The sequence below is a fragment of the Athene cunicularia genome (assembly GCF_003259725.1).
Source record: "Athene cunicularia isolate RWA chromosome 7 unlocalized genomic scaffold, athCun1 chr7_part1, whole genome shotgun sequence".
In the NCBI taxonomy this organism is placed as follows: Eukaryota; Metazoa; Chordata; class Aves; order Strigiformes; family Strigidae; genus Athene; species Athene cunicularia.
Genome location: NW_020799107.1, coordinates 30,018,356 through 30,036,748, shown reverse-complemented (window position 1 = coordinate 30,036,748; position 18,393 = coordinate 30,018,356). Strand labels below are relative to the sequence as shown.

At 38.2% G+C, this 18,393-nt stretch overlaps 1 protein-coding gene across 11 annotated transcripts in view; it reads left to right on the top strand.

The window, feature by feature from the left end:
- NCKAP5 (NCK associated protein 5) overlaps positions 1-18,393 on the top strand; it is a 384,106-nt gene that overhangs the window by 233,615 nt on the left and 132,098 nt on the right. For 9 of the 11 annotated variants that reach the window (XM_026852923.1, XM_026852921.1, XM_026852922.1 and 6 more), the window contains 2 exons: positions 1,903-1,993; positions 18,139-18,288. In XM_026852923.1, the coding sequence (XP_026708724.1) occupies positions 1,903-1,993; positions 18,139-18,288 (241 nt within the window). The remainder of the gene's footprint in view (positions 1-1,902; positions 1,994-18,138; positions 18,289-18,393) is intronic. The other 2 variants (XM_026852924.1, XM_026852930.1) reach the window with 2 other exon arrangements.

The following is an 18,393-nucleotide window of genomic DNA, read 5'->3' as shown; positions in this document are numbered from 1 at the left end:
GGTCAGCCTATGAGCAGAAATGGTTACAATCTGCAACTGAAAAACTGCACCACTGTCTGCACTAGAGATTAGAGCTGGCTTGTTTTTATTCACATTTGGTCAACAGATGGTCCAACTATTCTGTGGGCATTCTGGCAAATATAGAAGTCTGCACATCAATGACAAAAAACCGTCATACGAATAAGTAAAATGTCAGTGTTCATCTGAGTAGAATGTATACCCAGTGTTGGCTTCTCAAAAAGTAGAGTAGCTGGCTGACTTGAAAGGCAAAAACCTAGCAAAACATCATATTATTGCTAAATTAGCCAGTGCCTTTCATTCTGGTAAGACTGAAAGGACAGAAAGAGTATGAGGCTTATATAAAAGATAATGTTACTGGCCTTTGGCCAGAGCAGTTAGCTAATATTTGCTGTCTCGCTGGATTGTTACCTTAGATATATAAAAAAAAAAAACCAAACGGATATGCTGTGAATAATTCTTCTGCTCAATTGCATTTGCAAAGATGGTACACAAAAGTCATGTTTCCCTAAACACAGTAGAAATAAACAACAGCAGGCAGTTTCTGGTCTGATATGCTAAGGAATACTGGATCTTTTTTCAAGGTCACAGTTTTAATATACAGCGTATTTGGCAACATGGCTTAAGGTATTCCTCTCTCTCCTGCCTTCGTATCACCCACACCCCAGTGCCACAGCAGTTTTCCTTTTTCCAGCCCCTGTTCTAACTGGGATCTTTTTCCAACTGTGTCAAGGGATTGAGACAGCTTAGAAGGAAAAGAACAGAAAACATGAAAGGGAGGGTGAGGAAAAACTGTTGCATCCACACAGCTGAAGAAGCAGCTGTATAGGGGTGAGAATTCAGGTGAGGAGATGGGGAGTGGGGAGAAGCGTGAGGACCTTCAGCTGGAATTGGCACTCAGCATTTTTTGTTGTGAAACCCAGCATCATTGTTGTATTCATCACTGCTTCTCTGGCTTTTGATCCCTTTCCTCCTCTTACCCATACTCATAGAGCTGAAACCAGCTATAGTCCCGGATCCTTTATTTGTGGTCAGCCTCAGTGACATCTCCTAAGCCCCTGGGATTTAATTTCTGATCCACCTTCAATGGGACCAGTGTTTTGTAGGTGGTTTCTGTTATTCCCAGTGGTCCTATTGTGCAAAGGAGCAGAACTCTTTATTCTGTTCAGCCTCTGTTCAGGAGGGTTAGCACCGGTATCAGCTTTAACATGCTTGATGAGTGAGTGTAGATCAAAGACAACTTTTGCTGGTGTCTGTTGACACCTTCTAAAATGGAAGTGCAAACCTTCCTTCTTTCACTGATTACGTTTTCATGGGATGGTAGTACCAGATTTTAGCCTACACTTGGTTTTTACATCCCTTTGAAAGGGCAGTGAAGGGTGAATGTGTTCAGCAGCTGTGCCTCTATAAACAAATGCACTGGCACACACTGCTGCACCCATAACATAGGGAGGAAACACTAGTAATGTATTTGTCAGTCTGTCAAAATTGCACAAACCTGACAATTGGCTAGAAATGTAGCAGGTTGGGGGTTTTTTAATCTGATTTTGTTCCTAAATGATGATAATTTTATTATGGTGTTTGGTTACACTGTTGACAAGGTGATGTCTTCTGCACACATTTGTTTTTAATTTTTGTAACTGAGTTCCAGTAGGATTCTAACAATACAACTAATTACTGTGCATATTCAAAAGATAAAAGAGTGCCCTTAATGTGTTATTCATAACATGGAGTATGAGAACATTATAAGACCAGGATTGTCTTTAAATATTCATTTCATGGTAGCCATGGATGCATTAAGCTCTTGTAAAGAACAAAACCACCGAATGCAACTCTTTTTTTTTTTCCATACAATTGAGTTTTATAAATATTTTCATTCTCTAGAATGGAGGAGACAGTGAGAAATCTGCTACAGAGCCAAGGATCCCCAGGCCAGCATGGAGAAGGAACTGTCAGTATCATGAAGGTATATGAGGTATTAATGACTTTTTACCTGTTTTCTTCTTAGACAAGTTCTTTAGAACAAAATATCACACTACTGATATAAATGTGTCTGGCATTGTTTCCTCTATTTATTAGTTATGCATACTTGTCAGTGGCAGTTGGTGCCCTCTACATTTTCCCAGGTGTTCTCTCACCAGAGTTTTAAGGTTTTTCATTTTTATTATCACTGTGTTATCTGCAGTTGTTGCTCCTCACAGTTAACAGGGGACAAACTAGTTTTGAAGACTTTATTAAAGCACTTAATATTTTAAGTAATATATTCCAACATCTCTAGAAAACACACATGCTTTTGACAACTTGACCTTCAGATTGTGATGGATAATTTTATCCACTCACATTCTTATTGGGGGTGAGGCTTTTATATCAAGCTCCATAGTTTCTCATTGCTGCTTGTGGCAGGTGTGTTTTATCAGCCTCATTTGGGGTAGAGAGAACAGGTCTCAGGACAGAATTTAGGCGAGCAAAGATTTTAGAGGTTTTTAAAAGGGAACCAGGTTTGTTTATGCTGTTTATAAGAAAGGAGAGTTTTGCATTTTCTTAATGCACTACTGTATTCTGGAAGCAGTGAACCTGAGGTGGTGGAAGGCCTTTTTAAGTGTCTGGAAACAGGAATGAGATACATCCCAGTTAATCAGTTATTCTGAACATTAATTCTTTAAAAAAATCACTTAATGAAGTCAGTCCTATCCTGTATCTTTTTAAACAGAATAAGCATTCCTTATAAAGATATAAAATGCTGAAATAATATGCTAGAGTCAATACTAGGTAATGATCCTTCAGATAAAACACTTTTCAAAAATTCTAGTTATATTAGTCCATTCTTAGAACTGATGGATCAAAAATACAGCAATATAGCTAAACAAAAATGTATATTAGAGTATTTATCACTGTAATTAAATTTTCATTTTAAGCTTGGATTGAAGGGAAAAGAAACTTTTAGATTAACCTTCCAAAATAATCAGTTTTTCTTGTTAAAATGATAGCCTGTAAAATTTAATTTCAGAACAAATTTAACTTTTTGTTGAAGTTATAATAGGACATTGTGCTTTTAGAAACTGCTGATAAAAGCATCTACATTTTACTCACTACTGTTCTGGGATGCAAAAATGAAACTCAGTTCCCTGCTCTTGGTTCAGAGTTTAAATCCATACTCCCTGCTCACTCCTGCCATCGTACAGTGGGTGTTCTGAAGCGAGCTCAGTGTCAGTGTCTCTCCTTCAGGTGAATTACTTGTCTGTCTGTTTATAACAGACATCTGGAAAGATTTTATTATCTGCTTTTCTCTATGCTGTCTGACCATGAAAATCACAGTAAGGTGGTACCATAATTCGGTTTTAGCTTCTTTGGGTTTTGTTTTTGCACTCTCGACAAGAAAGACAAAAAAGTATTTCAGTTTCTTTCCATTAAACTGAGGGTTTGAGTGGTCTTTTTTTTTTTTTTTTCTTTGGGGCACTAAACTGGAAAAAAATTAACTATGTGGTCTTTTGAAATTTGAAATTTTGTGTGCTGCTTTCCTAGAGGGGAGATAAACTAGTCATTTCAGTTTCGGTACTTGTATATTTCTGTCTAGTTTTTCCTCCATCTTTTATTTGTTTCTTAATTTTTAAAACAAGATTTTGGTTATGGATTTGGCTTTCTCTCCTTTGGGGCCATACTGACATAGGTATTTGTTGTCTCCTACCAGCAAGGAGAATGGGTACCACGGTGTGTTTTGTATAAAATCTCTTGGGTTTATTTTCTGATCAACAAAAGAACAAGGCAGTTCTGGCCACTTAATGATAACAAGAACAATATTTTGTTTTCCTTCAGCTCTAACAAGCAGCCCTAGCAAACACCTAGCAAACTGTTGTCTAACCCCTTTTTTTCCATTCTTTCTGGACATAGGGTTTTGTTTGAATCTGCTAGGTTGTAGCCAGGGTGGATTCCTCAAACCTGACCCTAGCTCTCTTATAGAGTGAAGCCATCTCTGTCCCAGGACAATAAAGCACCCATATACCTGTTACTCCAAGATTATTTTAAATCTTGAACTCCACATTGCATAACAGCTTCCTTCTTCCCCTGTTTGCTTCTTATTCTAGGAACATTTTCACTCATGATATCAAAGTCAACTTGGTTTTTAGCAATTGTCATTTCTTCTGTGTTGCTGTATGCAATTTTCTTTGCTTATGAATGTCTTTTCCTAATTCATGACTCAGAAGCAACGGTTTTTCCTTTCCTGAAGGAATAACTAGGCTACTGCATCATATACTAGTCTGTGATTGGTGAAACAAGTCAGAAATATGCAACATTTCCATGAACGTTGTATTTTTTTCTGAATTACTCTGACTCATTCATCTTCACATCCCTTTTGTTCACTTTTATGACAAATTTCTGAACAAATAGTTTGTTTTCTGGGAACTTCAAGGAATGGCTCTATTCACATGCAAACAGCGCATTTCTGCCCTCCTATGGCTACCAGCTATGTAGGTCAGAGATGGGTTCACTTGATTTGTGTCTGTTATTCAGTCACACAGTAAAAACTATGCAGTGTGTTTTAAGCAACAACCACATATAATAATAAAAGCTAATAGCTGAAAGGCTCTTCAGTGAAAATAGTTGGCAAAGAATCTGTGATCCAAAACGTTTACATTGTATTTTAACATTGAAAAGCATGTTAATAAAGCATTATATGAATCATTAATATGTTACAAAACCAACTGTTTGAAAATCAGGGACAAATATATCATCTAAATATACAATGAATTTTATTGCAAATACTGTGTCCAGGTTTTGCAAGAAGCATCAATATTGCAATAGCAGTATTTCATTTGTATTTGTATTCATTTCCAAATTAATTCAGACAGTTTTTGGATATATTTATAAGGGTAATTCACAAATGGGAATAGAACTTGACTGTACAACCTAGTAATGTCTCTTAAAACCACAAACGTATTCAGGTTTTTGGCAACATGATAAACATATCATCGTCCTGTATTTGTAGATGAGGTATAAATCTCAGCTAACATTTGAAAAAAAGATCTTTGTGATCTGAATTCCGAGTGATATATATAAATATCTGCATATACATACACAAAAGTTATTAAATGTATAGATACTAACATTGTTTTGAAAGCCATTCTTTACATTCAGTACCTTATAGAACATACTCTGAATCATACCTTTTCCGGGTGATTACTATGATATGATCAGAACAACATGAGCAGTACTCAGTGCAATAGAGTATCATATTTTACTTCAGTTTCACAACCACGTATTTCATAGCAAATGAGAACATGACCTAGACAGTCTGCAATGTGACTCATCAACCTATGTCTCGTGTTCTCTGACACCATGGTACGTTAGTTTTAGTGTGTGAAGCCTGTTCACATTAACATCTGAATAGTCATAAAAGATATCTCTGTGCAATAAATGCTTTTGATCTATTGACCATTGTCTACATATTTGTTTTTCACAAATCTAATTATTGTTCTGGGATGTATGAAATTGAGTTCTTATTATAATATCAATATGCCTGACTCCAGAATAAATATTCTTGCTAATGAACATTATATGTTACATAGTGATCATGTTAGAAGAAGAATAATAAGATGAAGCCCAGAGCATGCAGTATTATTGCAATATTGTGTTAAGTCTTGCCAGGATTCTTACTTGAAGCAAAATATTCTAACCCTTGCCATAGAGCTAGCTTCCCTATGGGAATTTCATTTTCTGAACTTACAGATGGATGATGTGATTTCTTTAGGGTAAATGAATTTAGAAGCAGGATTGTAAATAGAATTCTCCTCTGTTATCATTTTACATAACTGAGGGAAGATTTATAATGAATGCTCATGTAAATGTAGACAAGAATATGTGTGATTTGAATTGCTGTGAACCATCATATTTCTTGTTTAAAAGTTCACTTGGCTAAAAGGCTCTAGTATGAAAGATCTTTATGATGTTTGCAAGAGGCATTGTCCACCTAAAAGACCATGAAAGGCCAAACCAGTATCTCATATATTAATATTATTCTCATTCAAGACACAAGTAATTTATTTAAGAGGGAGAGTGATCCCCAGAAATAATTGTATGCAGTACTTAAACCAAAGACATTAAAACAAGCACCCCACAGACTTCCCTTACTGTTTATCCTTGTGATTTGGTTACCAAAACCTAGAGTCTCTTTCCTGTTAAATCACAATACTGGATATCTAGGTAGAGTCTTACCTGACTACAGATTGCTCAAAGACTTCAAAGGCGTTTTTTAACTCCTTTTGACTTTATGTCAGTGTACAGCACGATCAGAATAGATGAGGGGGAGAGTTTGTTGTACTTCACAATTTGTTATAATTCTGGAATTGTCAGTATGTGCACTAAAGCTTGGGACAGACATGGTGCAGTTGCATTGGAGAGGAAGGATGATCTGCTGTTAAAAGCACTGTGTTTGAGAGACTAGATTTTGATTTTTTCATTTGCTAAAAATTTCTCTTTTCTTGGACGAATTCACTTTATCTGTCCATCTTTAACCTTTGTGAAAAAAGGATATCAACATATTGTTTCATCTCAAGTATATTTAAGATTACATCATATATATGGACTGCTGCTTCTGTGGTAACAAGAACTGTTACACATACTGAACCAGGTAATGAAGGGATTAGAAAAACAAAAAAAGCTCTTCATATTTCCTTGTAAACTTGGAAAAAAGCTTACTTCCCCTCAGAAGTTTAGCATGAGTGTACTTTTAATAGAAAAGGTATCAGTTTCAAAGTGGAGCTTGAATGGTCTTCAAGAAGGGCTATCCTGTCTTGTATTAAAAAATATGGAAGTGAGTTTTTGCTTTTGGGAATTTGGGGATTTTGTTACATGAATTTGCAGGAAAAATTTAGGGGAATAAAAACTCATGACTGCAGGGGTTGTAACCTTTTCAGAACCCCACTGTGCTTCTTTGAGATTTGCACTACACTCACATACACCTGTGGGGACCAGGCACGTTCTTTGGATCAGCAGGAGCTGAAATGACAGCCCGAAGCCCACCCCATCTAACGTCACAGGCCCAGTCATCCCTCAACTTCTGTGCTAGTGCAGACTGTCTCTGACTGTGCTTGTTCACCAGCTGACATAGTCTAGACTACTTTTTAGCAGAAGGGATTTTCATCATGCTGGACAGTGCAGGTCTTCAGAGATTGACTATACAAATGCAAGAGGGGAAGGACAGGAGTTACAGGGTAGTGGGTTTGTCAAGAACAGTCGCTGTGCTGAGGTCAGTGCTGTTGAGTCCACACCAAGAGGAGTCTGCACCAAAGACTCAATGGGGATTACAGGTAGCCTTAGTAGTAGGGCATGTTTTCAGGTTTCTTTCGCCCTGGGTACAGTGGAGAAGAGCAGCTTTATTCCTTCCACTTCTTTCTGGAAGTGTTGTGTGTCCTGTCTCGTTTTTGCTTCACTGCTCATTGTAGCACCCATGTGACTACAGTGACATCAAAGTGGTGGCAGACAGTTTGAGCAATTGCAGCCTAAGCATTTGGATGTGCTCTTCTTGCTGAATAAGAACGGTGACTGTGGCTCTGGTGACAAGATTTTGAGAAGTAATGACTTCAGAAGAATTTCAGAGAGCACTGTGAGCAGAATGGCATAGATCTCCGTGGGGAACATCTGTCCCATTTATACAGCATCGCCACCAATGTAATCATTAACTCACACTCTGCAGCTTCATGGATGGAGTGGCTTAAGAAAATTAAGTTCCATTTCCTGACCTCTTGCTGGATATAAATACTGTACATGTGCCTGTCATATCCAAAGCTAAGAAAGAAGATTTATTTGTAGAGTCAATACTGATGACTTCAATACAAAGATAGAATAATGCCAGTCTTACAAGAATTCTAGCTCTCAATCATGAAGTCTAGAGCATTTTGCCAGTTCTTTTGAACCAGGTGTCAGAGAGATGTGACTACATAAGTGATACAGGCACATTTCAGGTGGGATTGTTGGCCAGATCAACCCAATTTTTTGTCTGCACGCTTTCTGAGACTCAAATATGGAACAGTTGTTGTGACTCTCACTTCTAATTTGCACAGCCGTTGGTGTCAACAGCTCTTTCATGAGAGGAAAAACTGTATCTATTGGCAATGTAATTTTATCTTAACACAAAATTACACAAGCTTAGTGTTCAGGCCATTGATATGTAACATTTTATAGATGGGACATGGCCATGAATTAAAAAAAAAAGACACTAGTTGAATTCCCTAGCTGAAATCCACATAGGATTTTTAATGCTAACTTCTATTGAAGAAAGAGGAAATATATCCTTAAAATTAAACTTACATCTCTGCACTGGAAGTGCTCACAGAAGACTGCATCAACCAAGCCTCCTAAGCTACTAAGGAAAAATATTGCTAATTAAAGCTTAGCAGCTTTGTGTCTCCAAGAGAAGGACAGAAGAGGAGCTACCTGCACTCTTGGGAGCTCCACTGGCAATCCTGGCTGTCAAGGACACAAGCATTGGCTGTTTGACTGCTTTTTTATACAGAGAAATCCAGAGCTAGCTCGGTAACAACTAATTCCTTATGGTTTTTCTTCTGGTAGATTTCCAACACTATGCAAAGATTCTGATAAGTGTCTATTCCCATATTTAACTAAATTGCAGTTGGATTCTTGCTCCCAAAGGAGAGTGATGGTGTTCCTCAGACACTGTTCAAAATTACAGTTTTGTTGCAAGGAACATATGTGCAAATAGCTTTCCCTTTCTGATTCTTTGTAATACAGTAACAAAGCAATGGAGTTATGTTTAACAAGCAAAGTCTCATAACTGAAATGTGCCATTTGTGTGCATGTTTCTCAGAAAACAAGCTGTTCTTTCCTTCTCAGAATCCTCTATATATCTACAGTAACAAGAGCTGAAGATTGACTGATTTGATGGTACAATTATATTTCATAGGATGGTTGGGTTGGAAGGGACCTTAAAGATTGTCTAGCTCCAACCCCTGCCATAAGCAGGGCCACCTTCCCCTAGCCCAGGTTGCCCAAAGCCCTGTCCAACCTGGCCTTGGACACTGCCAGGGAGGGGGCAGCCACAGCTTCTCTGGGCAACCTGTGCCAGGGCCTCACCACCCTCACAGGGAAGAATTTCCTCCTTAGATCTAATCTAAATCTGCCTTCTTTCGGTTTAAAGCCATTACCCTTCATTGTGTCACTACATGCCCTTGTAAAAAGTCCCTCACTATCTTCACTGTAGGCCCTCTTAAGGTGCAGGGAGGCTGCTCTAAGGTCTCCCTGGAGCCTTCTCTTCTCCAGGCTGAACACCCCCAACTCTCTCAGCCTGTCCTCACAGGGGGGTGCTCCAGCCCCCTCAGCATCTTCGTGGCCTCCTCTGGACCCACACAACCAGGTCCATGTCCTTCTTCTGTTGGTGCCCCCAGAGCTGGACACAGCACTGCAGGGGGGGGTCTCACGAGATTGGACCAGAGGGGGAATCCCTTCCATCGACCTGCTGCCCACACTGCTCTAGATGCAGCCCAGAACACAATTGGCTTTCTGGGCTGTAAGTGCACATTGCTGGCTCAGTCAGTTTTCCATCCACTGATACCCCCAAACCTCCTCCGCAGGGCTGCTCTCAATGCCCTCACGGCCCAGCCTGTATTTGTGCTGGGGATTGCCCCGACCCATGGGCAGGACCTTGCCCTTGGCCTTGTTGAATTCCATGAGGTTTGCACTGTCCCACCTCTCCAGCCTGTCCAGGTCCCTCTGGATGGCACATCCCTTCCCTCCAGCATGTCGACAGCACCACACAGCTCGGTGTCATCAGCAAACTTGCTGAGGGTGCCTTGATCCCACTGACCATGTTGATGACAAAGATGTTAGCTTGTTTGCAAGCAAATAGTTTGGCTTGTTTGTACTTCAGTCAAAGGTAGGTATTTTAATACTGTCACTTTAGTCAAGTAATACTTACTCCTTCAGGAAAGTTTAAAAGCTGCATATAGGTTTCCTGTAGGAAAGATGATTACTTTAAGTATGCTACTATAACGAACCAATTTAGAATATCTGCATGAAAAATCACACTCTGTGTTCTTCTTGTAATATCATATATACACATAATAAGAAAGAACAGCTTGACTTCTAGAACAGTTCTTTTTTCTGCTGATAGCTTTACTATTCAGTGTAGCTGAAGTCTTCCATTTTGAAACGGAACAAGAAACACGATGAGCTACTGCCACACTGCCCTGCCACCACCATGCCTGAAACCTGCCTTGGAAGAGTCACCTCCAGAATGGTCAGTCTTTGATTTCCCTTCTGAGACAAAGTGCCGGAGGTCAGGGTGCTGTTGATTAATGTGAATATCCATTCACTAAAGACAGGATGGTGTCAACAGCAATATTTGGTCACAAGGTTAGCTTAGTCCACTTTGACACCCAGGACTGACAATCAGCGGAGACCTGAAGGCAAGAAACTCCATCTGCTCTTACTGATCTGATAAGTACACTTAGTAGTGAACTTCACTGTGAATGTTTTCTCCTTTTGCAGTCCTTTTTGGTCTAAACTTTTTCAAAAGAAATAGATGTTTCTGATGCATGGAACAGCCAATAAAAGCATCATCAGGAAATTTATTAATGTTACTGCAGAACTGTTCAATAGGGGTGATAGCTTGTACTAGTGAGGAGTGTATTGAATGAAGAATAATACGTAGTACATTTAGATTGATAAGTGAGTTGTAGGAGGCTCCTATCAGAAATGTAAAGAAAGTACTTTGTTCTCTTATCCATCACATGTATTTAATCTAGGGAATGTTACTGCTCACTCTGTTCACTTAGTAAGTGAAATCGAGAGATGAAAAAGAATTGTATATGTTTTTCCTGACAATGCTAATGTTAAACTGAGAACAATTTGGGATGTTTCTGTAAAATTTTGTGATATATGTGCATTCCTTTCTTCTCCTTCAATTTTGGTTAGCTTGTTCTGAACAAAAGCTGTTAGCTAAACAAAAATATATTATTACACTTGCTGATGTGCTATCTAAAGCAAAGCTATATTTTAGTCTTTCCTTCCACTGGGAGAAAATAAAGCAAGAGAAAACAGCTGAGTACATAGATAGAACTAAGCAAGGTAAAACCAGAAGTCATATTTGTAGCCTTAGACTCAGAGATCATTAAGATTACACTGTCTAGTTGCACAGTTATTTTTTACATTCTAACTTGTGTGCTCAGTTATGGGTTTTTTCCAGACCTGAGTCATGGTGTTTAATGGGATTCCCATTAGTGAATAAATAAAATTTTTTAAAAAGTTGCCAGTGAAACAGACATGTTCAGGTCACAGTGATATCAGTGACTACTCCTGTACCACGCATCTTGTAGGAAAGACTTCGTGAATTCATCAGTCTTACATCACATTGCTCAGACAACATTTAGGTGTCTTTTATACATCTAAAGTTTTGCTGAATGAAATATGTTAAAAAGTATATTAGAAGGTATTGCAGATTTTCAAAGGGTATATTTAAGAGGGATTGAGCCACAGTAAACAAGTGTTAATTATGATTAAGGAAAAAAAGGTCATGGTGGGAGGAGAAAGGGGAGCAAGGTGCCACTGGAAAAGAAGTTTAACATTGTTGAAAATTTAAGTCAGTAGTCATTGAAGCAACTGCTGCCTTTTTTCAACTTGTGCAATCAGACTGGGCTACTTGTGCATAGCTTGGGGCTGTTTTTTCCATGAATGTACAAAGAAACCTTCATCTACAGTTTTTATCTACATCAACAGTCTGAAAATTTTCATTTTATATCACTCACTTGCAGTGAAGAATAGTGCTGAACACTAGGAGGTCTGCAGTGGAAATAACACTGAAAGTACATCATCTAAGAATACATCAAGACTATAGAATGGCCTTGCAAGAAAAAACATTCACAATTTATTATTATATTGCCATGGTTTAACCCCAGCCTGCAACTAAGCACCACACAGCTGCTCACTTACTCCTACCCCACCAGCAGGATGGCAGGAAGAGAATTGGAAGGGTAAAAGTGAGAAAACTTGTAGGTTGAGATAAGAAAAGTTTAATAACTGAAATAAAATTAAATACAATAATAACAATATTAAGAATAAAAAAAAAATGTAACAAAAAGGGAAACAACAGAGAGAGAAATAACACCCAAGAAAGACAAGTAGTGCACATGAAAACAATTACTCACCACCAACTGACTGATGCTCAGCCAGTTCTCAAGCAGCAGCCCCCCAAGCCAACCTGCTCCCACCTTTATATGCTGACCATGACACCATAATGGTCTGTGATATCCCATATCAGAACAGCCTGTGCAACTCCAGCCTCCTCGCCGGTGGGGCGAGAAGTAGAAAATGCCTTGACGCTGTGTAAGCACTGCTCAGTAGTAACAAAAACATCCCCGAATCATCTAGATGTTTCCAGCAAAAATCCAAAGCATAGCCCAGTTCTAGCTAGTGTAAAGAAAATTAACTCAATCCCAGCCAGAACCAGTGCATAAATAAACAATTCTGTATATGGATTTGTAAATCGCAGTTGGTTTGGGGAGGTTAAGAGTTATAGCAGGAAAGAGTGTTAGAAGTGTAATATAGTGTACCAGGATCACCAAATTCAGTTACTGAAATCTAACATAAGTATTTAGTAAATATCTTATTTAGAAGGTCCTGAGGCACCATGGAAGGTGCTAAATGCTTTGAGATGCCAAGTTTGCCACTTACCTTGGGTTCCATATTTGATTGTATTCCTGGATGCCTGTTACCATCGCCTCTGTATATGATCTGTAATAACTACGTTGTGAATAATTTTGAATTTTTTTCTCAAATAAGTGGTTATGAGCAATCAGAAGCACTATTTAATTATATAGCCTACATGTATTTTATTCTTGGGTTAAATGTGTGATTAACTTGTGATTTTGGAAAATTGTAGGCATGACTCTCAGAAGAATTTGAATTTGTAACCATTATAAAACCATTCTCCCTAATAAATTTCAGAAGCTGAAGAATTAAAAGGAATTAAAAAAAAAAACAAAACCAAAACCACAACCACCTCCACACAGGCATCACAATCTGACCCAAAATTGAAAAAGAGATTGTTTGTATCTGAGGGATCTTTTACCACATTGCATCTGAAACACTTCACTTCTCTGGAGGAATTGTGTTCATCACATGAAAATGATCTTTAGCTTCTTTAAGCAAAGGTGTCATCTCTAATTATTACGTACCAGTTTCCAGACAAGCAATTCATGTCATCCAGAGTTCATTGGGAAAATCAGCATTTTAAAGATCATGATCTTCTTTAAATTCATTTGGTTCAATCAGAATTTTGTCACATGTCCTTGTGAAAGATTGCTGCTTTTAATCAGTGCTGTAGAGTCCAGATCCAGTTATATCAGGATTATGTTATGCTATTTTGTATTATTGTAGCCACTTGTCCAGTGAATTTTGCAATATCTCTGTGATTCTGGAACCTTCCTGGATAACCTGTTCTGGTGACCATATGAACACCCTCACAGGAGGGGGGAAAAAAATTAGTTTTCCTAATATCTGATTGCAATTTCTCATGTTCCAAGCTGGGTCCATTGTATCTGGTCTTTTCATCATGTCACTTCCAAGGAAGGTCTGGCTCCATCTCCTCTCTTCCCTGCAACAGATACCTTCCCATGCAGTCAGCTCCCAGCCTCTGTGGGTGCAGGAGGTTGTCCCTCCCCCCGGGCAGGACTTTGCATTTCCCATTGCTGAGAGCTGTGGCAGGTGCTGTGCTGCTGCTGGTTCTGTTTGGCCTCCTCTGCCCATCTGCTGGTTAACAGTGTTAATGATTTCTGTTTTCTTCAATGCTTCTTTCTTGGGTAGGTAGTTCCTTCACTGTAAAATCTCAAATTAGGAAGAATTGGAACAGGAGTTACCTGGGGAACTATGGATCATTCCGTATCATGTATTTCTCATTACTACCAGAGAAGAGCCTGTATTCCAATTAGTGCCTAATCATGATTTTCAATGTAAAAAAGAAAATCTAGAATAGATTTTTGCTAACTACTTTTTTTTTTCCTTTGTGCTGTCTGACATTTACTTGTCTTTGTTTGAACTTTCATAGTTACAAATTGAAATGTTTTAAAGTGAGCTCATTTTTTTCCCAACTTTTTTCTGTGTATATGTAATGTAATTCCTAGAAAGCATCTTAAGAAAGAAGAAAGGGCAAAGAACAGGCAACTGATGGTACTACCATTAAAACTTTAAAAGTATAATAATTTCTGAAAGAATAATGGTTAAGAAATAGTTGGCTAAGTGTCCCTTTGACTCTTGTCTGTTCCTTGAAAAGGTGGTGAGTCTTAGAGGAAAGGCATCCCAATGACTAACATTGTGTCCAGCAGCCTTTTGCTTTTTTTGGGGATGAAGGAGGAGGTAATTGCTGAAATAGACAGTTAAGTCTCATCTCTTTTGTGATCATTATAGTTATTCCTTTTGTATATAAACAGTGAGAACACTTTTTGTTTGGTATTCTGAAAGGTAGGTGGAAGGGAGAAATTTAGATTTATATTCTACATATTTGTTTATATTCTACAAATTCCAGTAAATTATCATTTGGAATTTCAGGTGGATTTCTTGCTCTCTTAATGTATTGTTCTTACTTTTATTTATTAGTGGGAAGAGGGAGGATTACACTGCTCCTTCCTACTTTAGCTAACTGAAAACCAGCTTTCTGGTAAGTCTCGGTCAGGTCGCTGTGTTGTACAGCTCAATAGATCAGTGTCTTCAGTGATTTATATCTCCTCATTGATTCTAGAAAGCTTGCCATTTCCAGACTGCAGGGTCTGTTTTCATCTCTTGTTGCCCATTGGCTCTAGGGCCTGTAGTGTTTGATCAAAGGGTTCATCATCAGTGTACTGTTTGTTTGATTTATAGAACAAACTGAATACTTAGAAATAATGGTCAGGGCAGGATGTCATTTAAGATTTGAAAAATACTGTTGGTTTCAGAAAAGGAATGGCAGCTTGAGAGGCTTAAGCAAAGCAGGACTTGATTGTGAGTTTCTCATTAATTTCCATGGGAACAGGTCTACAATGAGCAGCATAATCCTAGTTTCCTTTTAGTAAGATTTGAATATTTAATATTTTTATTGTCTCTTTGTTGACACAGAGCATTAGAGATGTAGATGAGCCTTTACTGTAGAATTCTCAGAAGGCTGCTGTGCTTACATCCTCTCATGGTACAAGCATGTGTCTTAAACTCTTACTGGTCTGGGGAGACCAAGAGCTGGGTCGTAGGTTTTTTTACCTTTTGTTTGGTTGGTTTTTTTACCTGTCCAGCTTACTTCCAGAGCACTATTTCCATCTGTTATGCTTTCACAGAAATGAAACTGCTTTGATCAGCAGGATAGCACTTACTTTGCCTTTGCTGGACTTCTGACCTGGAGACTATTTTGCTATTCGGCTTAAAAACCCAGCCTGCCTTTAATTGCGTGAACGTGAGGCATACAACAGAGACTGTTTAAAAGGTTCAAAGGGTGGTCTTCATTTGAGGTAACACAAAAAGGATAAGAATCTAGGGGAAAAAAAGGGAACAAGCTACTCTCTCCATTATTTGCTGCCTTCAGCATACTCACTCCAGAGCTTTCTGTAGGATTTGATCAATGTCATGTAGGAGATAGACATTTCCTCTTGCAGATCTCTCTCTGCCCCTTCCTGCCTCCCCCCAGCAGGTAGCTGCCTTTGATATTAGCAGATTTTTCACTGTTAAGAGATTCTGTCATTCCAAAAGCCTTTGTCATCCTCCCTCTTACTTTGCTTGACTTTAAGCACAAAAGGTGTTTAAGAAGCACCTGTTTTCTTTGCTTTCTTGGGTATGGATTTTTCACTCTACCCTTACTGCGTATCACCCAGATAGAACTGGTTAAAGTGACAGGGCAGCGCCCTCAGCAAACTGCATGCCTAAACACAATTTCTAAGGTTAGTAATGGTTTCCTCTGTTGTGCAGTTTTTCCAGGTAGGTTAGGTGACATATCAGGGACCTTTTTAGCCCATGCCTGAAACACTATAACTCATGTATTATTCATCAGTAATAAACTAATTTTGAAAATACATGTGCTTAGATGGGTACTTCATATGTATGTGTATTTAACATGCATATTAAGTATGTTAAGTTAATATTAAGTTCTACTTAAATACTCAAACAGGGGTAACAGCATTAAGTATCGAGGTGTTCTAGTGAACATCATAGTAAAACAGGATATGTATTCTTGATTATTCCACTAGTGTGCAAGGTAAGTTCCTCAGATTTTGTAATTAGAAGATGAATGGGTTATTTCTTTCGGTGTCTGGGATTTACTCTGGGAAGTTGTATTACTCCCCTTTCTGTGATGAAATGTCATAACCTATGCTTTCTTCTACCTGTCCTTTGAAATTGCTGCCCTCTAGTTTGAGCAGGAAAGGTGTCCCTGGTCAGACGTTTATATTTTCTTCCATAGCTAGTCACATCTAATTCATGTCACATTCTCTCCTAAAAATGATTATTTGTGTTTGAATTACATCGAAGAGATACCTTTGTCTAATTTTTTTTCCCAAATTCACAGAAATTTTTTATGTCAGTGCGCTCACCAGCGCAACTTGAAGGGTAAATGATTTAATGGCTCTTTTACAGATGCTTGATCATTGTACCAGTGAGTAGCAAGCAAAAAAAAAACCCCACAACTACTGTATTTATGGTTCCTTTGTGATCAGGATAGCACTAGTGCTGGAAATCTGATGGAATGGCTCTTTGACATTCATGCTTTGAGGCTCAGAATGAGATCTGTGCCTCATGTAAGAGTATTCAGTGATTAAGCCCAGAGTTTATAAAATTGATCGTTGATTAAACTTTTAACATAGTAATAGTCGATTTCTAAGCTAGTTAATATTTTAAAAAGACATTGTTAGAAATGTGATTCACAGTGCTGATTTTTAATTCTGTTGTGTTTATGGGTTTTAATTAAGATAATGTCTTGCTGTTAACTTTTGAAGAGTTATATTTGCACAGTTATTCAAGCTGGAACTGTTCTTCATGAAAATACATGCTTAGACAGAGTTTATGTTCTGCAGTAGTTACAGAAAATACATCTCACAGACTAACTGAAAGATCATGGAAGTGTGTGCCTTTGTATATAAGAATTATCAAAAAGTCACACAAAGAAAACTAAATGCTTATTAAAGGACTTCTCTAGATTTGTGTGACACCCATTATTTAATGTTGATTTACATCACATTTTCCATTCTTAATCTTCCCATTAGTTGTCACACTGCATCTGCTCTATAGTTAGAGAACATGGTTTACAAGGTAGAGTCTGTCCACTTAGTGTTGCACTCAGATGATAATTCACTCCATACATCTGTGTAGTTCTCTTTTTTCCTCTTATGCTTGCCTTGTCATTTTGGGCAGTGTTTTACATTGCCAGCTTCTAATCTCAGTGTTTTACTTGCTCTCTCTCATTGTCTCTCTCTCAACACAGAACTTGGACACATAATTAATAGAGTTAGTAGGATTCACTATTCAATCCTATGATTTTTATAGACCTCCTGTAAAACTCAGCAGCCATATCCACTTAGCAGCAGCAGCTAATAATAACCCAATCTGACTGACTTGTAATAGACTGGGGCACTTCTGAAAATGTTGCTGTCACTTTGATTCTCTCCAGTTACATATTAGTGTGGATCTTAAATCAGTATTCAGGTTGGAGCTTGGTTCTCAGCCCATTATTTAGTAATTCAGATATTAGCTGTAGATGAAGAAAGGTGAAATACATTAGACATGACCATATGTTAGCTTTTCCTCAATAAGCTGCTGTATATGTCAGTGGCAAAATGCTTCCATTGAAAGTTGGTGTGCTTAATTTTCGTTGCAACTTTGAAAGAAGAAAATGCAAGATTTTTTATTAAAAAGATGATGAGTTCCACTTTTTAAAAATCTTAAGTAGTGTAGCAGTTAAGTTGTGCATACACTTTTGCAGTATTGGCACAGCAGCATGTTTCATAGACCCTTCATGACTCCACTTATTTAGTACTGTAATCATGTAACTAGCAGCTTGCTCTGTCTTTTTTTTTCATTCATATACAAGGGAGATTTGAAGCTATTTGCATAGTTAACTTCATTTCCACCTGTGAGTAATGACATTTTAAAAAACAATTTCAGGAAAAGCTGTCAGAAGACAGTAGGAAATGTAAAGAAGGCATGGAGAAAATTCACACGCCAGCAGATGAAGATTCAAGAAGTGAAAGCAGCAGCACTGAAGAGGAAAAAGAAAAGACAAAATTGCTATTGGAGCGTTTGAAAGCTCTGGAGGTAAGAAATACAATGGTTTCACACATAAAAGACCACCCTGCCCCCTGCCTCATTCATTTATTGGCACTGAATCACCTTGTATTATAAATCCAATCTTTCACAGGT